A 25,914-nucleotide genomic window follows, 5' to 3' on the forward strand; every position below is an offset into this window, starting at 1 on the left:
GTGCCTATGGCCAATCAATCTACAACAAAGGAAGCAAGAATATATAATGGAGAAAAGAGGGTTTCTTCAACAAGTGGTGCTGGGAAAACTGGGCAGCCACATGTAAAACAGTGAGATTAGAACACCCTCTCACACCATATATAAAAATAAACTCGGGGCTCCCCTGGTGGCGCAGTGGTTGAGAGTCCGCTTGCCGATGCAAGGGACACGGGTTCGTGCCCTGGTCCGGGAAGATCCCACATGCCGTGGAGCGGCTGGGCCCGTGAGCCATGGCCGCTGGGCCTGCACATCCAGAGCCTGTGCTCTGCAACGGGAGAGGCCGCAACAGTGAGAGGCCCGCGTATCACACAAAAAAAATAAAAAATAACTCAAAATGGTTTAAAGAACTAAATATACGACTTGAAAACATAAAATTCCTAGAAGAGAACACAGGCGGGACACTCTGTGACATAAATCGCAGCAATATTTTCTTGATTCTGTCTCTTAAGGCAAAAATAAATAAATAAATAAATAAATAAATAAATAAATAAATGGGACCTAATTAAACTTAAAAGCTGGGACTTCCCTGGTGGCTCAGTGGTTAAGAATCCACTTGCCAATGTAGGGGACAGGGGTTTGATCCCTGGTTTGGGAAGATCCCACATGCTGTGGAGCAACTAAGCCCATGCACCATAACTACTGAGCCCATGTGCCACAACTACTGAAACCTGCGCACCTAGAGCCCATGCTCCGCAATAAAAGAAGCCACCACAATGAGAAGCCTGCGCACCACAACGAAGAGTAGCCCCCACTCTCCACAACTAGAGAAAGCCCGTGTGCAGCAACAAAGACCCAATGCAGGCAATAAATAAATAAATAAATACATTAAAAAAAAAACTTAAAAGCTTTCGCACAGCAAAGAAAACCATTAACAAAATGAAAAGACAACCTCCTGAATGGGAGAAAATATTTGCAAATGCGACCGATAAGGGGTTGACACCCAAAATATATAAATAGCTCATACAACTCAATATCAATAAAGCAAGCAACCCAATCAGAAAATGGGCAGGTGGCATGAATAGATACTTCTCCAAAGAAGACATATAATGCACATGAAAAGATGCTCAACATCACTAATTATTAGAGATGTGCAAATCAAAACCACAATGAGAATTACCTCACACCTGTCAAAATGGCTATCGCCAAAACATCCACAAATAATAAATGTTGGAGAAGATGTGGAGAAAAGGGAACCCTTGTACACTGTTGGTGGGAATATAAATTGATGCAGCCACCATGGAAAACAGTACAGAGGTCCCTCAAAAAACTAAAAACAGAACTATCATATCATATAGCAATTCCAATCCTGGGCATATATCTGAAGAACATGAAAACAGTAATTCGAAGAGGTATGTGCACCTCAATCTTCATAGCAGCATTATTTACAACAGCCAAGACAGAGAAGCAACCTAAACGCCCATCAACAGATGAATGGATAAATAAGATGTGGTATAGGGCTTCCCTGGTGGCGCAGTAGTTAAGAATCCGCCTGCCAATGCAGGGGCCATGGGTTCGGGTCCAGGAAGATCCCACACGCCATGGAGCAACTAAGCCCGTGCACCACAACTATTGAGCCCACGCACCTACAGACCATGCTCCACAACAAGAGAAGCCACCGCAATGAGAAGAGTACTGCGCACCACAACAAAGAGTAGCCCCCGCTCGCCACAACTAGAGAAAGACCATGCGCAGCAATAAAGACCCAATGCAGCCAAAAAAAAAATCTTTTTTTAAGTGTTATATATATACAATGGAATATTACTCAACCATTAAAAAGAATGAAATACTGTCATTTGCAGCAACACAGATGAACCTAGAGAACATTATGTTTAGTGAAATAAGTCAGACAGAGAAAGACAAATACTGTATGATATCACATATGTGGAATCTAAAAAATAATATGGATATATGTATCCAAACAAAAACAGACTCATAGACATAAAAAACAAGCTTGTGGTTACTAAAGGGGAGAGGGAAGTGGGGAGGGATAAATTAGAGGTATGGGATTAACAAATACAAACTGCTATATATAAAATAGGCCACAGGGATGTACTATATAACACAGGAAATTATACTCATTATCTTGTATGAACTATAATGGAATGTAATCTGCAAAAATACTGAATCACTATGCTGTATATTAACATAATATTATAAACCACCTATACTTCAATTAACTTTTTAAAAAAATTTTAAAATAAGCATCTGATGAAGATATCAACTTTTCCTTAGGAAGTCAGTTTTGTGCTGTGATTAAGATGGGTAACTGAGTCTATATAACACTTCATCCTGGTGCGTCAAACCAACACAGGACAGGCTGTTCATAATAATGCAAACACAGGAAAACAATCTTTCCAGGTAATCATGAGAAATGCCTTGCAATGGGCCTTAATGTAGAAAGTTGAGGAATTTTTCAATGCCAGACAGCAGTATCTTGTGTTATCTATACAGGTATTTTAATGATCTTTTGAAAGCCTATGAATTATGTTGTAATTCCAAACTTACCACTATTGAAATTGTCTTTCACTCATATCAGTAATGAAAGTTAGCAACTAGAGACCTGTTTGATTGATGTTTGGATCCTTGGCACCCACCATAGGGCAAGGCACATAGTAGGGGTCTAAGTAATATTTGTTAAATGTATGAATAAGTAACTGTCTTATCTATGATCAGGTAGATGATAAACATAACAGATAAAATATTCACAGTTACAATTGCCTCAAAGCTCAGTTGTGAAAAAATGTAACTATTTGTTGATAACTCATCTTACCCTCTATAAGAGCCCCTATTTCAGATTATTAAAAGCTTTTACTCTAAAGTATGAACAAAAACTGGATATCTTCAATCACCACATTTATTCAAATTGACATCACATGGCTTCTGTTATGATACACTGAGAAGTCCACAAAATTTCTTCCCTGCCCCCGCAAAGAAAAGCATTATGAAGAAACATCACACAAACTCAAACTGAGGGACATTCCACAAAGAAACTTGTTTGTCCACTTCAAAATGTCAAGTTATAAAAAATAAAGAAAGGCTGAGGAACTGCTCCATACTGAAGGAAATTAGAATCATGACAGTATGTGATCCTGAATTTAATCCTGGACCTATAGAGAATATTTTGGAACAATCTGTAAAATCCAAACAAGGCCTGTGGAGTAGAGGGTTGTATTATATCAATATTGATTTCCTGATTTCAATGATGTACACTGTGGTTATGTAGTACAGTAATTTTAAACCAGAACTTTCACTATGACCTGTACATCATCAACAATTCCTGGCTTTACTGCTCATGTAGGTTAGAATAATGGGCAACTTGAAAATGAATCTCAGTATGGTCACTTGCAAGCAATTCATAATGAAAGGATTGGGAACACGGAGTAATGGGTTGACACTGAAAATGAGAATTCACAAAGCACAGTGAAAAGAATGCCAAGATGGTCAGTAAAGGAAATAAGAGTCAAAGACAGAGGAAGCATAAAGCATTCAAATATGGAATAAGAGCACTCACAAAGGCAGATATCCAGTTGGTCTTGGATTTGGGGTAGTAATCGAGGATAACAGGTATGAGAGGCATAAAGGAACATCTAGCCTCAAGCTTAACAGTTTTTATCATATTTGTCATCAGGAGACCAGTGTTCTGTTACCAGCTTCATTAAAAACTAATTATAAGTACTATTCAGCAATTTAAAAAAGAACAAAATACTGATACATGCTACATGAATGACCCTCTAATAAAACATTTGGGGAAATGAAAAAAGTCAGACATAAAAGACAACACATTGTATGATGCCATTTATATGAAATGTCCAGAAAAAGCTAAACTATAAAGACAGACAGTAGATTAGGGGTGGCCTGGGACTGGGGATGGGAATGGGGATTATCTGTAATCCCCATTTGATTACAGTCAACATTCATTTGTAATCTCAAAATTGAGGCTCTATGCCTTAATTTTCTCATCTGCTATTTAGTCACAACTATAGTACCTATCTCAAAAGGGCTCTTTGAAAATCAAATGAGATAATACAGGTTAAAAGTCTAGAACAATGCCTGGTACTTAGTGAGGGCTCAACATGTACACATACATGTCCAGCTTAAAAATTCAGAAAATAAAATGCATGAAAAAAGCAACATGCATGTAATAAATTATAAACATAGAGAAAAGTAAAAGTTCATACTTCAAAGATTCAGCAAAAACTATAGTTCATCCTAGACAACTCCTTAGTCAAGGTAAATAATTTAAAATACTGTGGGAGAACTTTTAAAATATGTATTGTACAATCAAGTATAAGAAGAACAAAGGAAGCATTAAATATACTGTTATTTCCCTAATATTTACAGTCTCAATGAAGTATAAGGAAATGTTGAGACTTTTCCTCAGCCTGTAATCTTACGTTGACATTTTGATGTGTCATTTCCTAATTACATGATTTTCCACATTTTTCCACATTTTTTCTATACATAAAAGTCCTTTATTGAAAATGAGCTTCCATCTTACACTTTCACTCTATTAACTTTTTTATATAAAGAGAAGTCTGTTGTTCATCTTAACAATATAATCCTGGACCAAAAACTCTAGAAGTCAATACTGCTGAGGCCAAAGGCACTGACCTCACTGACATAGATACACTCTTCCATGTTTTCTCGTTCTTTAAAACATACGCTATGGTATTGGAGGCACCAAAGTTCTCTCTTCCAGTAGGTGTCAAATAATGATATAGATACTGCCTCCTGAACTCAGTCCTGTTCACTAACTCTTCCAATACAGGTATACAAAGTGAAAAGTTGCTAACCCACCACTCCACCAAAGAAACAGTTGTTTAATTTTAATCCTTTGAGATAACTACTTCATTGAACATAACCTGCATATCTTTGGTTAAACTATTTTCTCACCAGCATCAACATTTATATTCCCCTATTTATTATCTCTAGGACCATTTATAAAATGAACTTCTGTTTTCATTAATCTATGATTCCTTAAGTATTCCCAGATAAAGTTCCTAACATGAAGAGAAAGTAGAGGCAAATTTCAATTATTTGATCAATTTTATCTTGATAACTTTGAAAACAAACTTACCCTTTAAATTGCATTATAAAAAATACATTACTCTTCACATTAGTTTTACATGGAAATATATAATTATTTGAATATTTAAATATAGTTTCTCTTTAGCAAAAAAACTGTCACTCAGAGCCCTAGTTACACAAAAAAGTTAAATGCACAAATCCAAAACACACTTCACACAACGTCATCTACATACTGCACAATTTGGAACAATTATAGTAAACATCTATGCAAGATACTGAACAAGGACAAGATAAATAAAAATATTCACTATGGTTATAATTTGATTTTTTACTATTAAAAGAATTTAATGCATACTTGAATACACAAAAAACATCCAATTTTAACCTAATTTGCAAATTAAGCCAAAACAAATTTTGACAAAGGGGCACTCTTGTATCCTACCAAATCCTGAAAGTTATTCACTATTTATTTAATTTCAATTATAACTTTTACAATTTCAAGTTTTCAAGCCTGTCTAAAATAATAATGATTATAGGAACTTAGTAAACATTTCCAAAATGTTTTAAAAAAATCATCAGGACTATTTTGTACTTTAATATAATTCAGATATAAACCTTTTCCTCTAAAAAAAAAAATGGTCCTTAGAAGTTTCCAATGTGAAAAAGGTAGCAATTTTTTTCAAGTTTTTATCACTTGAATTATAAGAACTATTCTCTGTGCACGATGTAATCACAATAGATATGATACATCATAACTACATGGTACATTTTTTCCGTATGATCTCTTGCTTTTAAACTGACACTAAAAGATGGTAGAATGCCTACCAACAATACTCAAGGGAATTATGTGTCTACTTCACAAGGAAAAAAGACACCAATACTCACAAATAGAATATTTTTATGAATTAGCTGCTTGTTTACTTCCTAATCAGTAGGACAGTTTTCTTTCTAAATTCAAATTGGAGGATTATTTTAAACTAGTGGTTTACAGATATTTTAAGAAAGGAAATTAAAATATTTGTATATGAGGCAAAGTTGAAGTTGCTTTGCAACTAAAAATATAAACATTTGTCCATTTTTTTCAATATAATTACTGTTTTAAATTTAGAAGTACAGAAATTACAACATAACACCATAACATACCCACAGGTTAAATAATGGCCACTGAAATAAAACTACATTTAGAAACCAACTGTTACACTATACTTAACTCTAAGATAACGAATTTTTATCTCTGAAATAATGGTACACTGATCTAGTTTCAATAAAATATGGTTTATACAATGTAGTAGCTGAAATTCATGTTTCCCTTTAACATCAATGATAGACAAGGATCCAGGATCCTTGGCTTAACAGGATAATTATCTGTACCAGTTCAACCAGTATCCCTGAATAAAGGATGTAAAGATTTTCTGAGTACCTCAGACCTAAACTGCATATCTTGACATTTTTATGTGAACTATCAAAATCAGTTAGCAAATTGAAGGAAAGCCAAACCAATGCACAAATACAGTTTTTCACTTGCAAAATGGGCCACCACTTATCAGTTTTATTAGATCTTTTGAATTATTAAGATTATAACTTATTAATAACAATTAATGGTCTGCCCAAATTACTGAACCAGTCATTTCAGTTCAAGCTGTTAAGAAAGGATATGGAAACACCTAAAATATTTTTAAGAGATAAGGCCATAAGATAACTGGATTTTCACATTAAACCACCGACCCTTCAGGTGGAGGGGGAAAAAGATGGTAGAAAAGCATAATCACACTGGCAAGATCATTTTCCCCTTAAGGTCTAATAAAGCTAAAGAAAAACCTACAGAGATTGCATGTACGCATGTGTCCAAATGAGGAAAGTTAGATACCTGCAGATCCAGTTTAAATGAAGAAGGAAGAGTTTGTGTTATGTATGTAAAATCACCAGGCAGTTTTTAAAACTGGATTAAAGTTTATGAAATCTCATTCTCTGGAATGCTTTTAAAAGAAAGATAAATCATATTTTGTGTGTGATTATTTAGGTTATTCCCACTCAAAAGCTGAGATAATCTATTAGAGTTTCTTCTTTTTAATTATCTAGTTAGAATATGATATTGACAATGCCACTCTGAAACACACAGAAAATAACTAAATATTCACTTCTTCCAATTTTTAAAAAGTAAAAGCATTTTATGTTTGCCACATCCATTCTTGCAATAATATAACCTGCTGACATGAGAGACACGATCATAAAAAATAAATAAGAGGGACATGATTTGAGGGAGAAAGTTGTATATACTGTGCTAAATTATGTGATATAAATTAAGATGAAGCTCTTCCACAGCAAATGGACAAAGGAAGTTTTTTAATTTTAAAAAAAAGGACCCTAAACACTAACTTTAAATTAATATAAAAGTTCTGAAAAATAAGTCTATAGCAAAATAGTTGAAGGTGCATTTTTTTCACCAAAGTTAGGAAAGCTATGTACACTAGGTACCAAATATATTTTCAATTGAAGTACTGAATCCTCAACTAGCCCTTAATAGAAACACCTCTAGTTTACCTCATTACCTCACAATTTGTCAGAGAGCCGTGTCCTCATTCTATCAGAACATGGTATACCAGAATACAAACTTCTCAAAGCATATGTTCTAACAGGTCTAGAAGGCTTTCTTTGTTGTCTTCTAGGGCGTTTTTTATTACCATTCTTCTTACTTCCTGCAACGGCAGAAGAGCCCCGCACAGGTTGCTTGGGAGAAGAGCTTGCTATAGCTCTTGACTGCTCTTCAGCTCCAGCTGATGGAACCGAGGCATTTGAAAGAATTTTAGCTGGTCTCTTTGCCTTCTTTAACCTACTGACATCAGATTTTTTCTTCTTAAGATGCATCCTAACAAAAGTGCTCCTGGACCGATATTTGTGACGTAAAAAAACAGAGTATTTTGGAATATACTTTTTAATTATATCACTTAGTTTGGTCTGAATCCAAATCGACCGTTTTTCTGAAGCAATTCTGGTTTTTTGCTGGGGAATAACTGGTCTAGAACCTTCTTTGGGAAAACCTGGCTTATTATTAGTTGTCACCTTCCTTCTCTGAATTTTCCTTTTACTTTCCAAAAACTTATTTCTAATTGATTTCAGAGAAATTTTGGCAACATCATGATTTAAAAGAGTTGACTGGAAGTTACTTTCTTTTGAAACTTCACTAGAATTCAAAATCTTGGATTTTTCCAGAAACACAGATTCATTGGCCTCCTGATGTGCCATTAATTCATGTCCTACTGACACTGTCATAAAAGGTGCCGAAGCAGAGCTTTGTACATAAGTATCATCATCTCCTGCATTAGAATTTAGGTGGCTAAAATGAATTTCCACACAGTTATTCCTGTCAGGCCCTGGTACTTCTATGTTCAAAGAAGGATCAATTACAATCTGCTTATTCAATGGGTCATAACAATTAAAGGAACTCTGGTTAAATTTGTACTGTATGCTAAGATCCCAATTATTTCTACTACCGTGCCTCCTTTTAGAGAAGTTGTTGGATTCACCTTTCTTTAGCTTAATATTTGAAGAAAGAACATAAATTAAGGCATTTGGTTGCAAAGGCTTCAAAACTGTAATACATGATTCAGGAAATTCAACTTTTCCAATTTTTACTTTCTTTCTTGTTTTTCTGTCATTCTGTAAAAGTGAACGCTTCCTTACTGGAGAGTCTTTCTCTTGTCCAGTTATTCTTCTTTTTGTCCCTGGGTGACTTGCGAGATTGGTTTGAGTTCCATGGCTGACTTTTATAGCCTGGCATGGAGAAGCCACTCGGCATGTTTGTTCAAGATGCTTCTTTGCTGAAGGATAATGGCTAGGTTTATCTAAGGCCACTGAAAAGTCACCAATATCTGAAATACCACCTGCATTATCATCACAATCCGAAAGAACTTGAATTGATGTAGTGTCCTGATTGAGGTCAGTCCAGGTAATCTTTTTTCCTTCATTCGATTTTTTTTTTTTTATTTTCCTGGTCTCACAGTCATCATCAAAGTAACAGTGGAAACGACCTTTCTTAAATTCCTTCACGAGAGCATCAATTTTCACGTCACCTTCTCTCATTATCTGAGACCATGTTTTCCCCACAAATGAAGGAGGGACATGAGGCAAGCCTTCAAGAACTGGTTCATCAGGATCATCTTCTGTGACTTCCTTTGCTTTTTCCAGGTTCCGTATAGAATCAACCATGGGAACAGAGCCTGAATGGGAATTATGGTTTGTTTCTTTTAGGTCAAAAGACATCTTCTCAAATAGGTCTATTTTATTAACAGCTTCTTGAGGCTGGTCATTGTCAGACTGAAGAGAGGGATCACATTGAAAATTCATCCCAGAACCACAAGGTTCACAGCTCATACTTTCTAGATTGGTACGTTTTAACTGCAAAAGGTTTTCTTTATCAGACATTTGATGAATCACCAACTCAGGAGACTCATTACAATCCATTGCAGAAACACTAGATTGACAGTTCTTATCTTTTAGGCCAATATTTTCGACATCTTTCCAAAGGTTGACTCCTTTGTTAGCCTTCTGGCGTTGCTGAGTCACTGGCTGAGAAGTCTCCTCCCGTTCAAAATTTCTTTTAGGACGATTAGATTGACAGATCTTATCTTCGGGGTCAATATATTTGGCCTTTTTTTTTCCAGGCTCTTGTGACTGGGAAGTCATGGACTGATGAGAGGCATCAATTTGAAAATTTAGTTCAGAAATATAAGGCTCACAGCTTGTCTCTTCCAGAATAATATAGTCTTGCTTCTGGTTTACTACTTTAAAGGTCTTTTTGGAATGGTCTGTCACTGATTGAGGAGAGGCTTCACAAACATATCCTAGTTCAGAATCACAAGAGTCACAGTTCTCATCTTCTGGAACAACACTTTCTGCATTTATACAGCTGATTTCATTGACAGTCATCTGAGGTGAGTCAATCACTGGCTGAAAAGGGACATCAGAATCTGAAATTATTTCACAATCATTATCACTGGTCATCAGGTCCACAAATAGCATCTTCTGAAGATCTGTTTCTTTGTCTGACACTTGAAGTTCATTTATCACTATTTGAAGAGGAACATCAGAATCACACATTATTTCAGAATCACTAGGTTCACTGACTCTTTCTTCCATGCCAAGATGCTTTTCCATCTGAAGGTTTACTTCTTTGCAAACCATTTGAGGTTGGTCAACTTCTAACCGAAGATGAACACCAGAATCACATTTTATTTCAGAAACACTAAGTTCACAGTTCTTATGAAGGTCATGATCCTTCTCTTGCAAGTTTATTTCTTTGACAGCCACAGGAGAATGCCCAGCTATGAAGTCAACATCAGAATCATAACTTACTTCAAAATCACCTAGCTTATATCTCTTATCTTCCAGGTAAACATGGTCTTCCTCCCAAAGACCTATTTCTTCAACAGCTTTTTGAAGCTGCCCAGTCACTAACTGAAGGGGATCATCAGAAACAAAACTTATTTCAGGACCACAAGGATCATTGCTCTTATCTTCCAAACTGGCTTGTTGCTCTTCCAATATGTGTGGCTGCTCAACCACTGATTGGAGATGGGCATTTGAAACATAAATGACTTCAGAATCATTGGGTTCATAGCTCTTAGTACCCAGACAAACATGTCCCTCCCTCAGATTTATTTCTGTAATAGCCTCTTGAATTTCATTAGCCACCGACTGAAGAGGTTCATCAGAAACAAAATTTATTTTTGAATCACTAGGTTTAACAACCTTATCTTGCGAGTCAACATCCTCCTCCCGAAGATTGATCTCCTTAACAACTTTAGTTTGGCCAGCCACTGACTGAAAAAGGACATCAGAATCATAAACAATTTCAAAACACTTAGATTCATCTCTCTTATCTTCCATGTCAACTTCATCCTTCCAAAGGCTTACTTCTTTAACAGTTTCTCTAAGCTGGTTGGCCACTGATTGAAGGCGGTCATCAGAATCAAAACTTATTTCAGAACCACAAGATTGATTGTGCTTATCCTCTAGCTCAGTATGCTCCTGCTCCAAAATAGTTATCTGAGGATGATCAACTATTGACTGAACCAAGAGATCAGAATTCAAACTCATTTCAGAACCACTATATTGGCTGTTCTTATCTTCCAAGTACACATGACCTTCATTCTTGAGGTTTATTTGTTTAACAGCTACTTCAGGTTGATCAGACACAGACAGAAGAGAAACATCAGAATTATATATTAATTTAGAAGCATTAGGTTCATCAACCTTATTCTTCTGGCCCATATCCTCTTCTTTCCACAGGTTTGTTTTTTCAACCACTTCCTGAAATTGTTCAGTCAATGGCTGAAGAGGGTCATCAGAATGAAAAGCTATTTTACCATCACTAGATTCATTGTTTGTATCTTCCAGATCCACATGTTTTTCCTTCAAAAGGGCTAGTCGAGGTTGGTCAATGACTGAATGAAGAGGGGTATCAGTACCCAAATTCTTTTCAAAACCTCTAGGTCCAGTACTTTCATCTTCTGGGTCAACATGGTCCTCCTTTAAAATGGTTATTTGAGGTTTTTCATTCATTGACTGAAGAGGGACATCAGAGTCCAAAATTATTTCAGAACCACTATATTTATCACTCCTGTTCTCTAGAAAAACACGTTCTTCTTTCTGAACATCTATTTCTTTACCAGCTATTTGAGGTTCAGCCATTGAATAATCAGAATCTAAATTTATTTCAGAACCACTAAATTTAGCACTTTTACCTTTTAACTTAGCATGCTTTTCTTTTTGAAGCCATCGTTCTTTAACAACTACTTCAGATTTGTGAATCACTGACTGAAGAGGGATATCGGAATCCAAACTTGTTTCAAAAACACTTAACTCATTACCCTTATCAGCTAAATTTACATGTTCTTCTTTTTGGTTTACTTCTTTAATAGCTATGTCAGGATGATCAGTCACTAAATGAAAAGAAGTATCAGACTTCATACTGCTTTCAGAAATAACAGGTACATGACCCTTACTTTCTAAGCGTATAATCTCCTCTTTCAGAAGGTTTCTTTCTTTAATGGGATCTTCAGAACATCCAGTCATTGAACGAAAAACATCAAAACTTAATTCAGAACCACAAGGTTCATTTTCCTTATTTTCTAAGGGTGCCCACTCTTCTTTTTGAGAATTTAGCTTTTTAACAGCTCCTTCTGGATGGTTAATCACTGAGTGAAAAGGGATATAAGAATCCAAACTTATTTCAGAACTGCTGGGTTCATCATCCTTCCCTCCTAAGTGTATATGCTCTTCTTTCTGAATGAATGTTTCTTTAGCAGCTACTTCAGGTTGATAAATCCCTGAATGAAGAGGTATATCAGAATCAAAAGTTATTTCAGAAACACAAGATTCATTACTCTTATTTCCCAGATCAATAGACTCCTCCTCATAAATGGCTACTTGAGATTGGTCAGCTACTGAGTGAAGAGGAATATCAGAATCAAAAGTTATTTTGGAGCTAATTGACTCAAAGCTCTCATCTTCCAGGTTAATGTATTTCTTTCTTATTTCTTCAACATCCAGCTCAGTATACTCAGTAACTGACATAAGAGGAGGATCGGAATCAAAACTCAACTCAGAACTGGAGCACCCATAGCTCTTAACTTCCATATCAACATTTAACGCTTTCAGATTTATTTCACCACAAGCCCCCTGAGGTTGATCATTAGCTGATCGATAAAGAGAAGCGTGAGAATCAAAACTTAGATCAGAAATGCTAGATTTAACACTCTTATTCTCCAGGTCAAGAGCTACTTCCTGAGCGTTTACTTCTTTAACTGCCACTTGGGATTGGTCAGGCACTAACTTAGCATCTGTTTTCATCAAATGAAAATTCATCTCAGGACCATGAGACCCACAGTTCATATCCACATCATTCTTCTCTTTCAGAAGATAGATCTCTTCAACAGCCCTCTGAGGTTCATCAGTCATGGTCTGAAGAGAGACATCACAATCAAGATGTGTTTTAGCACTACTAGGCTTATGATTCTTATCTTCCAGATAGACAAGCCTATCCTCCAGGTTTCTTTCTTTGACAGCCAGTTGAGGATGGTCAACTACTGACTGAAGAGAAACATCACAATCGAAACTTGTTTCAGAACAAGTCGATCCATAGTTCTTATCAACCAAGCTAATGTGAACCTTCTTCCGAAGTTTTGTTTCTGTGACAGCCACTGGGAATTGGTCAACCACGGACTGAGGTGAGAAAACAGAACCAGCACTTATTTCAGAGCTACTAGATCCATAGTTCATATCAACCAAGCCAACGTGTGCCCCCTTGGGAAGGTTTACTTCTTTTTCAGGCTGTTGGGGGTAGTTATCAGTTGACTGAAGTGAGGCATCACAATCAAAATTCATCTCAGAATCACTAGAGTCATAGCTTTCATCAACCAGCCTAATATGCATTGCCTTCTGAACACTTACATCTTTAACAATTACTTGAGTTTGGTTGGAAGTCAACTGAAGGGAGCCATCACACTCAGAGCTTATTTCAGAAACACAAGATTTATTGTTCTTATACTCCAAGTCAGCATGTACTTCCTTTAAGAGGTTTATTTCTTTGGCAGTCACTTTAGATTGGTCCGTCAGTGAATAAAAAGAGGAACTGCCATCAAAACTCATTTCAGAACCTCTTGATTCACAGTTCTTAACTTCTTGGTCAATTTGCTCCTCCTTCCAAAGGTCTGGCACAGCCTCTTCATGGTGATCAGATGCTGACTGAAGACAGCCACCAGCAAACTTCATTTCAGAACTCACTGAGATCTTCTGTTCCAAAAAGGCTGACTTGTTAAAGACCAAATGCTTTCCTTCTTGGGTATGATCCATATTAGGAAAGAATTTCTCATGGTGCTTTGGAATGCCATCTTCAAAGTTTCCTTTATTAGAAGGCATGTCAGTTTTATTCAGGTTGACTGCTGGATTTACTGTAAATCTGGAAAGAGATTCCAATTTTAAGAAGCCTTCAGCACCCACAAATTCATGGACTTTAGAGCCAGTTGACAAAGTTTTACCCTGAGATTTTACATCTTCCTGTATAACCAATTTATCTGAATTTATACATAAAGATTTCCTGTTTGATTCTTTAGGTTTCTGATAAGTTACTGAAGAAGTTTCTGGATGGGATGATAGCATAGGGTTTGTAGAGCTCCTGTCTAGCTGTTTAAAGTATTTGTCAACTTTGTTTGGGTCACATTTGTTAACTGAATCCAAATGGGATCCTAGTGGTAACCCAGTGGTAGCATTAGTTGTAACTGGTCTTTCATGAGAACTTTCAGGTAAACAACTAACAGGAGCATTAGAAATCACTGATGAATATATTACGTTTTGTCTATTATTTGTAGCATGACCAATACCAACTGGATTAAATTCTTTCATACGGCTCCCAATTTTATGAATGAACTCCAAGGGCTGCTGCTGTCCTTTCTCCAGTTTTTGAATAACTGATGGTCGAATTGAAACACTCTGTATATATTCCTGAGATTTACTAGGTCTAGAATACAGCTCTTCAACAGGTTCAAAAGCCTTGGAAGACATCTCTTCTCTGACCCCAGTAGCATCCTCAGTCATTATTTCAGGAACAAAATCGTCATTCGGAACCACTCCAGAAGGTGACACAGTAGTCATATGAAGTCTCTCATTTTGCATTGATCTAAAAAGCAAGGGGAAAAAAATCCATAAAAATACTCTAACATCTGTTTAAGATTTTTATTAAATGCATTATAAATGTTATTTTCTTCCTACCCTGGGAAAGATTCCTAGAAGACAGAGTCTCAAAATAAAATTAATGTTGTAACATTTGGCTAAGAAAAGAAAGGAAGGCAGAATCATAAAATCAAACAAGTTGGAAATCCCAAAAAAATTTTCATCTGTATTTGTGTGTGTTTAAAATTAACAACTAGGGCTTCCCTGGTGGCGCAGTGGTTGAGAGTCCGCCTGCCGATGCAGGGGACACTGGTTCGTGTCCGGGTCTGGGAAGATCCCACATGCCGCGGAGTGGCTGGGTCCGTGAGCCATGGCCGCTGAGCCTGTGCTCCGCAACGGGAGAGGCCACAGCAGTGAGAGGCCCACGTACCGCAAAAAATATATATATATAAAAATAAATAAAATTAATAACTAAATCACAATCCGTATTTCTACTCATTTTAAACTAATTTTACAACAAAAAAAGCCCTCCAAAAATGTAACCGTTAAAGGTTAAAAACCACTCTTTTATATAACTCTTATGCTAAAAAGGAAAAAATTTTAAACTATCTACAAACAAAATAAATAACTATATATTAAATCTATGAGATGTGATCAAAGTCAAAACTTCACACTTTTAAATTTCCCATTAAAATAAGAATTAGTAAACAGAAATTAACTAAATGAGCACCTAATTCAAAAAGACAGAAAAATAACCAAATCCCCCTACCTCAGGAAACCTGAAGATATAAATTAAGAAAAAGAAAGACCAATAAATAGGAAACAAAAATAAAGCAAGAGCTGATTTTCAAGAAGTCTAAAATAATAGAAAAACCAACAATGTCTAGACAAGGGGGGGAAGAGAGATGAAATTTTTTAAAGATGAACTGTATAATGTAGAAAGCTTATAAACATAATTAAGTAATGTGGTATTGGCATGGGATTAAAAACATTCAAGCAAAGAAAATGGTATTCAAAATCCAATATATAGATATAGAAGTAGATGTAGATACACAGACACAAATACAGGAATTTTATGTTACAGGTGATGTTTTATATCAGTGGAGATAATTAGTATATATTTATTTTAAAAATAAGTACTGCTACATGCCACTTATAAAAATAAATTCCAAGAAGATTGAAAATATTTAAAAGAGGAGAAAAATGGAATTAAGAAAAAGACATGAAAGAAGCCATAAAGAAAAATTCTCCTTAGATTGTGTCAAAATGTTTCTTTCTATATGGTAAAAAATAACATATAGTTGATAAACACATGACAGATTCTGATATTTAAAATACAGATAACATTTAAAATACAAAGAACTATTATTCATATATATTGCATACAAACCCAAAATATACAAACAATTCAATGGAAAAATAAGCAAAGTATATGAAAAAACAATCCATAGGATAAATATATTTCTAATAACTATATAGCAAGAGAAATTCTACTTTACTCATAAAGAAATAAAGGTTAATTAAGAGACACTTTTTGGTCTATTATTTTAGGAAGAAAGAAATAGGTTGATTATCGCAATGTTGGCAAGAGTGACAAGAAATAAGCACTGTCATATACTACTGGTGTATATACATATATATACAATTTAAGCAATAAATTATATATAAATTGGTATAGCCTTCCAGGAAATGTCTATCAAGAATTAAAATTTTCTTCTCTAAATGTCTGGTAGAATTCACCTGTGAAGCTGTCTGGTCCTGGACTTCTGTCTGTTGAGAGTTTTTAAATTACTGACTCAATTTCATTACCGGTAATTGGTCTGTTCATATTTTCTATTTCTTCCTGGTTTAGTCTTGGGAGATTGTATTGATACATTTCTACAATTTGACCATTTCTTCTAGGTTGTCAATTTTATTGGCATATAGCTGTTCACAGTAGTCTCTTATGATCCTTTGTATTTCTGTGGTGTTTGTTGTAACTTCTCCTTTTTCATTTCTGATTTTATTGATTTGGGCCCTGTCCCTTTTTTTCTTGATGAGGCTGGCTAAAGGCTTATCAATTTCGTTTCTCTTTTCAAAGAACCAGCTTTTAGTTTCATTGATCTTTTCTTATTTTTCTAAGTCTCTATTTCATTTTTTTTTATTATATCATTTTCTTAATTTTTTTTTTTTTTTTTTGGCTGCGTTGGGTCTTCATTGCTGCGCACAGGCTTTCTCTAGTTGCGGCAAGTAGGGGTTACTCTTCGTTGCAGTGCACAGGCTTCTCATTGCAGTGGCTTCTCTTGTTGCAGAGCACAGGCTCTAGGTGCGCAGGCTTCAGTAGTTGCAGCACGTGGGCTCAGTAGTTGTGGCACGCGGGCCCTAGAGCATGTGGGCTTCAGTAATTGCAGTGCGTGGGCTCAGTAGATGAGGCACGCAGGCTCTATGGTGCGGGGCTTCAAAAGTTGTGGTGCGTGGACTCAGTAGTTGTGGCTCGTGGGCTCTAGAGCTCAGGCTCAGTAGTTGTGGCACACAGGCTTAGTTGCTCTATGGCACATGGGATCTTCCTGGACCAGGGATCAAACCCATGTCCCCTGCACTGGCAGGCGGATTCTTAACCACTGCGCCACCAGGGAAGTTCCTATTTCATTTATTTTTGCTCTGATCGGTATCATTTCTTTCCTTCTACTAACTTTGGGTTTTGTTTGTTCTTCTTTCTCTAGTTCCTTTAGGTGTAAGGTTAGGATGGAAAACTTCTAAATCAATCTATGAGGCCACCATCACCCTGATACCAAAACCAGACAAAGATACTACAAAAAAAGAAAATTACAGACCAATATCACTGATGAATATAGATGTAAAAATCCTCAACAAAATACCAGCAAACAGAATCCAACAACACATTAAAACAATCATACACCATGAATGAGTGGGATTTATCCCAGGGATGCAAGGATTCTTCAATATACTCAAATCAATCAATGTGATACACCATATTAACAAATTGAAGAATAAAAACCATATGATCATCTCAATAGATGCAGAAAAAGCTTTTGACAAAATTCAACATCCATTTATGACAAAATCTCTCCAGAAAGTGGGCATAAAGGGAACATACCTCAACTTAATAAAGGCTATATGTGACAAACCAAAGCTAGCAACATGCTTAACAGGGAAAAGTTGAAAGCATTTCCTCCAAGATCAGGAACAAGACAAGGATGCCCATTCTCACCATTTTTATTCAACATAGTTTTAGAAGTCTTGGCCACAGCAACAAGAGAAGAAAAAGAAATAAAAGAAATCCAAAATGGAAAGGAAGAAGTAAAACTGTCACTATTTGCAGATGACATACTATACATAGAAAATACTAAAGATGCCACCAAAAAAAACTACGAGAGCTCCTCAAAGAATTTGATAAAGTTGCAGGATAGAAACTTAATATACAGAAATCTGTTGCATTTCTATACACTAACAATGGACTACCAGAAAGAGAAATTAAGGAAACAACCCCATTTACTATCACATCAAAAAGAATGAAATACCGAGGAATACACCTACCTAAGGAGGCAAAAGAACTGTGCTCAGAAAACTATAAAACACTGATGAAAGAAACTGAAGATGGCACAAACAGATGGAAAGATACACTGTGTTCCTGGAAGAATCAATATTGTTAAAATGACCATACTACCCAAGACAATCTACAGATTAACTGCAATCCCTATCTAAATACCAATGGTATTCTTCACAGAACCAGAACAAATAATTTTAAAAGTTGTATGGAAACACAAAAGACCCTGAATAGCCAAAACAATCTTGAGAAAGAAGAACAGAGCTAGAGGAATCACACCTCCTGACTTCAGACTATACTGCCAAGCTACAGTAATCAAAGCAGGATGGTAATGGCACAAAACCAGACACATAGATCAATGGAACAGGACAGAGGGCTCAGAAATAAACCCACGTAGACTTCCCTGGTGGTCCAGTGGTTAAGAACCGGCCTTCCAATGAAAGGGACGTGGGTTTGATCCCTGGTTGGGGAACTAAGATCCCACATGCCACGGGGCAACTAAGCCTGCGCACCACAACTACTGAGCCCGTGCGCTCTGGAGCCCATGTGCCACAACAAGAGAGAAGCCCACGCACTGCAACGAAAGATCCTGCGTGCTGCAGCTACAACCCATCACAGCCAAATAAATAAATAAATAAATAAAAAGAAATAAACCCATGCATTAATGGTCAATTAATCTATGACAGAGGAAAGAATATACAATGGAGAAAAGACAGTCTCTTCAGTAAGTGATGCTGGGAAAACTGAAAAGCTACATGTAAAAGAATGAACTTAGAATATTCTCTAACACCATGTACAAAGATAAACTCAAAATGGATTAAAAACCTAAATGTAAGACCAGATAATATAAAACTCCTAGAGGAAAACATAGGCAGAACACTCTTTGACATAAACCGCAGCAATATTTTTTTGGATCCATCTCCTAGAGCAATAGAAGCAAAAGCAAAAATTAACAAATGGGACCTAATTAAACTTAAAAGCTTTTGCACAGTAAAGGAGACCATCAACAAAATGAAAAGACATCAGGCATACCCAAATTTAGGAACATCCTACAAAATAACTGGCTAGTACTCTCTTAAAAAGTGTCAAGGTCTTGAAATCAAAGACAGACTGAGGAACTACTCGAGATTAAGGGAAGGTAAGGAAATGCGACAACTCAATGCACTGTGTGGTCCTGGACGGAATCTTGGTCCAAAAAAAGGACATTAGTAACACTACTGACAAAATCTAAATCAGGTTGTAAATAGTATGGTATCAATGTAATTTCATGGATTTGATCACTGTACTGTGGTTATTTTAGATTTAACATTTGGGGAAGCTAGGTAAAAGTTACACAGGAATTCCTTGTACCAGTTTTGCAGCTAAATTTTTGTAAGCCTGAAATTATTCCAAAATAAAAAGTTCAAAAATAAAAAAATATTTTTTAATGTCCATAAATTTTAGCCCCAAAGTTCAAATTCTAGGAATCTACTCCACAGAAAAAGTTGCATGTACAAATATGTTTGTTGAAACATTGTTTATATACACTATAAACTGGTAATTTATACTGACCCCAATATAGGCTAATTCCATCTTTCCACCAGCTAAGAAACCACATAATTTTTTTAACATCTTTATTGGAGTATAATTGCTTTACAATGTTGTGTTAGTTTCTGCTGTATAATGAAGTGAATCAGCTATATGTATACATATGTCCCCATATCCCCTTCCTCTTGCATCTCCCTCCCACCTTCCCTATCCCACCTCTCTAGGTGGTCACAAAACACCGAGCTGATCTCCCTGTGCTATGCAGCTGCTTCCCACTAGTTACCTATTTTACATTTGGTAATGTGTATGTCAGTGCTACTCTCTCACTTCATCCCAGCTTACCCTCCCCCCTCCCCATGTCCTCAAGTTCATTCTCTACAAAAACCACATATTTTTTTTCCTGACTTTTCCCCATTAAAACTTTTTCACCATTTACTAAGTTCTAGGTTAGTGACTTGCAAAGCGTTCAAGAAGTTTATCCTTTTTTCTGCTGCTAGTGCTGAACTCAACTAATTCTGCACAGATGTGCTAATGATCTATTTTGCCTTATCTTGTATAGCTGTAGCTGCAAACTCACCGCAGTACATAATCTGATTTTCTACCAAAGTTCGTCTTTAACATAGGATATTAACTTTTTAAAATGTTATCAAAATATTTATTTTTATTAAAAGCAAAATAAATTAATACAAGAGTAAGCTATCAAGATACTGACAAATTATAAAAAGAGCCAATTCTATTTGACAAAATAGCAAATAGTTCCATTCATGTGGAATTAACTTAGTTTTTACCTTAACCACCCTTACTTGGCTACTGTCACCAACTTTCTGGTTACTAATCTTGTAAAAGTTATATTTGCTCCCACCTTTTTACCCTGTTTAATCCTGTGACATCCTTACAAAACACCTTAATGATATATAATTATTTATTGGCCTAAGACTTTTCTTTAGAAAAAGCATAGTGTAGTCCGTAACTTTTAGAGTGAAATTTCTTACCTAAGCTAGGAAAAACTTTTAAATAATTGCAAAGGTAAGTTACTAGATAAAATTTCACATTATATTCCTTGATTCAAAGGTTCACTTTAGGAAGTATTAGAACAATTAACACAAACATTTACTGTAACATATAACTAACTTTGTGCTAATATTATTCCACTCAGTTACTTTACCTGCTTTCTTGATAATGATATGGGTGGTGCCTCAGTACATCCTGCAAGAAACGATCCATCAAACTAGTGGTACCCATCCATTGTCTACTCTGTGTGGTCAAGTATCTGTGCTGATCACTGGATATATGCTATAAAGTAAGAAGAAAATGAATATTTTTAAATGGGTAATACTCATAGGTAGTGAGAGTGTCACAATATAAATTCATTATACACCTAGCAGAAGTATAAATTAATATATCCTTTCTATAAAGCAATTCTAAAATATGCATCTGAAAACCATAAGGGGAGCTCAAATCAATGCAGAATATTAGAGGATGTGGAGCTCACTTCTCCTCACGAACATATCAAAAATACATCTACATGTGGAACAGTTCTCACTGAAAACTAACTGGAAATGGGTAAAAGGACTCCTGTACAACCAAGGCTGGAAGAAAGATACACACATAGGATGGGTAGGAAGGGAAGAAAAGCAAGCGATTAGGTTGGACCTGTGTCCATGGGAGGGGACTCAGAGGAAGAGGAAGATCAGTCACACTATCAGGAGGGTAAACAACCCATACACTTAAAACCATTCTGGGGCTTCCCTGGTGGTGCAGTGGTTGAGAGTCTGCCTGCCGATGCAGGGGACACGGGTTTGTGCCCCGGTCCGGGAAGATCCCACATGCTGCGGAGTGGCTTGGCCTGTGAGCTATGGCCGCTGAGCCTGCGCGTCCGGAGCCTGTGCTCCGCAATGGGAGAGGCCACAACAGTGAGAGGCCCGCGTACCGCAAAAAAAAAAAAAAAAAAAAAAAAAAAAAATTCTGTTTTTCACTTTCTGTACAGTATTCAATAAATAACAAGAGCTACTCAATTATTATAAAATAGGCTTTGCATAAATGATTTTGCCCAACTGTAGGCTGATGAAGTGTTCTGAGTACTTTTAGGGTAGGCTAGGTAAGCTATGATATTCAATAGGTTAGGTGTGTTAAATGCATTTTCAACCTAAGATATTTTCAAATTACAATCAGGATGTAATCCCATCATAAGTTGAGGAAGATCTGTATCATTTTCCTCTCTGTGGCTTGCCTTTTCACTTTCTTTTGTGTATGTGTGTGCATTTAATTTTTAAATTTTTCTTAAATTTCTCTCAATGTTTATAGTTTTCTGTATAAAAATTTTATACGTATTTTTTATACATATTCCTTAAAAGTTGATGATTTTTGATGCTGTTGTAAATATCTTCTTCAAATCTCATCTTATATGTGGTGTTTGTATATAGAAAGACAATTTTTTTATTCTTTTTTTCTAACTATTTTTTATTGAAGTATAGTTAACTTACAATGTTATGTCAGTTTTATGTGTACAGCAAAGTGATTGCTATACATATATATATTTACTCTAAAAAGACAATTTATTTATATGTTGGCCCAAAGGTTTTTAAAAATCACTTATCAATTCTAATAGTTCATCTAAATATCTTTAGGATTTTCTTTGTGCACAATCACACTGTATACAAATAGTAACAGTTTTATTTCTTCTTCTCTAATCTTTATCATTTTCTTTTCTTTTTCTTTCTTTATTTCCCTGACTAGGACCTCTGATAAAATATATATATATATAAAAAATATAGTTTAATTCAAGCATCAAGTCTATTTTCACTTAATTTATTACTGATATAGTTGTAGTTAATTCTTGTTTTTATTTTTAAATCTGTTCTATTATTCTATTCTTGCCTACACAGTGTCCCTATTTCTCTGCTTTCTTATTTTCTTGTGGACTACTTTTTATTATTCCAATTTTATATAGACTACAAAGATCTATATTTTATATAGACTTTTTCCTAGTCTATTAGTGGTAACAGATTATAACATGCAGCCCTGACCAATCAAAAGTACTTGTTACTTTTACTCTCTCTCTCTCTCTTTTTTCTTTTTATTTGGCCATGCCTCAGGGCATGTGGGATCTTGTGGGAACTTTGTTCTACTAACCAGGGATCAAACCTGCACCCCCTGCCTTGGAAGCACTGGAAGTGCCGAGTCTTAACCACTGGACCACCAGGGAAGTCCCCACTCTCTTCTTGAACAATGCAAGGTCCTTAGGTATTAGCTCAACTTACTCCCCTTCCAATTTATATGCTACTGTTGTTAATCTCACAAGATATTATTCCTTTACATTGCCCATCTATTTACCTTTCCATTGCTCTTTGTTCCTTCCTGTATCTCTGAGCTTCCAACTGGAATCATTTTCCCTCTACCTGAAAAACTCTTTTTAGTACTTCCTTTAGTAAGTGTCTGCTGGTGATAAATTCCCTTAATTTTTGTTTCCTGAAAATATTTTATTTCACCTTATTTACTGAGTATAGAATTCTAAGTTGGCAGTTGTTTTCTTTCCTTTGGCTTCCATTATTTCTGTTGAATATTCTGATCAATATTCAGCTAGATCTGGGCCCCATATGTCTTCACTGCCTTAGTAGTTCACCAAAGCTTTGAATCATATATACACATATATAGGTGTGTGTGTATTTTTTTTCAAGCTTTTATAGTTAGTACAAATTACCTCAGCTATCATCAACAGAATCTTTTTAAAGGTCAGCTTAGTACAGGAGTATCCAAATGTCTAAAAATTATTATTCTAAACCTTAAGCAAAAAAATTATACTGAATGCTTATTGACTAGAACTTGTAGTTAAAGCATAAACATGTTTTATCACTAGCAAAAGTTCAACAAATAATTTTCCATTCAAGTGATGATATAATTTCTCAATCATGAGAGAAATATTGAAGAGAACTTGAGATTTATTATCTGCCTCCTCGTGTTTATAACCAGCATTAAAAATTATTTCTTTTTTAAAAAGGCAGAGATGTAGAAATCACAATAATAAAAACTCTTCCTAGTATGAATTTAAGTGTTTACTATTAGATCATTAAACAAAACAAATGCTACTAAACAGCAGAATTTTTATATATTATAAACTTGTCTTAGATATCATCAAAGATCAAACAGTTTAGCACTAGCAGAAGCTTCATTATATGATTGCTTCACCTATGAGACAATTCCATAGCTGAAGAAAAACTTGAGAATCTTCTAACTTAACAATCCTGGTCAGAAAGCTGCAGCTACTATTAGCATGAATACTTATTTCAAAATCTCCATACTTGATGTTTCACAAACTCTTCCAACAAAAAGAAGAGAAAGGAATACTACTCAACTCATTCTATGAAGCCAGTACTACCCTGATACCAAAACCAAACACATCACAAGGAAAAAAAGCGACAGGTGAGGACTTCCCTGGTGGCACAGTGGTTAAGAATCCGCCTGCCAATGCAGGTGGCACGGGTTCAATCTCTGGTCCAGGAAGATCCCACATGCTGCAGAGGAACTAAGCCCTCACGCCACAGCTACTGAGCCCACATGCCACAACTACTGAGCCCGCATGTCACAACTACTGAAGCCCAAGCACCTAGAGCCCGTGCTCTGCAACAAGAGAAGCCACCACAATGAGAAGCCCGTGCACCACAATGAAGAGTAGCCCCCGCTCGCCGCAACTAGAGAAAGCCGGCACGCAGCAATAAAGACCCAACACAGCCAAAGAAAAAAAAAAAAAGCTACAGACAATATACCTTACGGATATATATGCAAAAATCTGCAACAAAATACTAGCAAGCCAAATCCAGCAACATATAAAAAGAATTATACACTATGACCAAGTGGAATTTATCCCAGGAATGAAAAATTGGTTTAACATCCAAAACTCAATCAGTATAAATGCTTCAGACTGCACTGCGTCCACCCCTCCCACCTCCGTCAAATTCTTGTGTTGAAGTTCTAACCACTAATGTGGCCGTATTTTTAAAAGACAGGGCTTTTAGGATGTAATTAAATCATACCACACACAAAAATTAACTCAAAGTGAATCAAAGACCTAAAAGTGAGAGCTAAACTATAAAACTCTTAGAGGAAAATATAGGCATCAATCTTCATGAACTTGGATTAGGCAATTTTTATGACACCAAAAACACAAGTAACAAAAGAAAATAAGACAAATTCAACTATAGCAAAATTTTAAACTTCTGTGCATCAAAGCATAAAATTCAAAGTCCTTACCTTGTCTTACAATGACTTACAAAATCTAATGCTCTGAATTCTTCACCTGTCACTTAACATCCACCCCCCACATGACCTCCACTGCAGCCATATTGGCCTCCTGGCTTTTAGTTAGCATGCTAACCACTCTTCTGCCTCAGGGTCTCTATCCTTGCTCTCCTGTCCCTCTACCCAGAAATTCTTCCCCCAAATATAAGCAAGCCTGGCCCCCGCATTTCATTCAAACCTCAACTTAAATGTCACTTCCTTAACCCTACCTGGCCACTCTACCTAAAATTGCACACTCTTCCCTATTTTATTTTCCTCATAACATTTATCACAATCTGACACACTATGTACTAAATTTATATGACTACTTACTTTCTGTCTTACTGCACTAAAGTATAAGCTTCATGAATAAAGGAAACTGATTTTGTTCATGGCCGTATCCCTAGAAACGTAAACAGTATCTGCCCATTAGTAGATTCTCAATACGGTCTGTTCAATGAAGGAATAAATGAATTTAATTAAACGTAAAAGAAGGGAAAGTTACGACTAGGTCTTTTGTGGTACAACCATAGTAATAGGATCTTCTCACCTGTTCCAGGTTATTATAGTGCACACAGCAATAGCTGCAATATCCTTGTCTGTTCTGCATATTGAATAACCAAAGTCAGATGGCTATTGTCCTTGAATACTCAAACTGGAAAAAAACAAAAATGGCAAAAGCACAGTAATTCCTTACTACCATGAGGAAAATAGCTATGATAATATCAGAGACCAGAAATTCATTCTTGGGTCCTACCCACTCATATTTCTAATAATTGTGAAAACAGACAAGGCTACCATGAGCTACTGAACCAATCAATGAGCCTGGA

The 25,914-nt window shown here is 36.0% G+C and overlaps 1 protein-coding gene across 2 annotated transcripts; it reads right to left on the reverse strand.

The window, feature by feature from the left end:
• Nucleotides 1-7,617: 7,617 nt before the first annotated feature.
• On the reverse strand, nt 7,618-25,694 carry ZDBF2 (zinc finger DBF-type containing 2). Of its 2 annotated transcripts, none has more exons than XM_060106938.1 (5): nt 25,635-25,694; nt 20,976-21,103; nt 12,066-14,743; nt 11,624-11,960; nt 7,618-11,506 (listed from the first exon to the last, which is right to left on the reverse strand). In XM_060106938.1, the coding sequence occupies exons 1-5, from the start codon at nt 25,692-25,694 to the stop codon at nt 7,618-7,620; spliced, it is 7,092 nt and encodes a 2,363-aa protein (XP_059962921.1). The 2 variants fall into 2 exon arrangements, with proteins under 2 accessions (XP_059962921.1, XP_059962922.1); XM_060106939.1 differs by lacking the exon at nt 25,635-25,694 and adding an exon at nt 23,144-23,197.
• Between the last annotated feature and the right edge of the window lie 220 nt (nt 25,695-25,914).

The sequence above is a fragment of the Mesoplodon densirostris genome, chromosome 8, assembly GCF_025265405.1.
Source record: "Mesoplodon densirostris isolate mMesDen1 chromosome 8, mMesDen1 primary haplotype, whole genome shotgun sequence".
Lineage (NCBI taxonomy): Eukaryota > Metazoa > Chordata > Mammalia > Artiodactyla > Ziphiidae > Mesoplodon > Mesoplodon densirostris.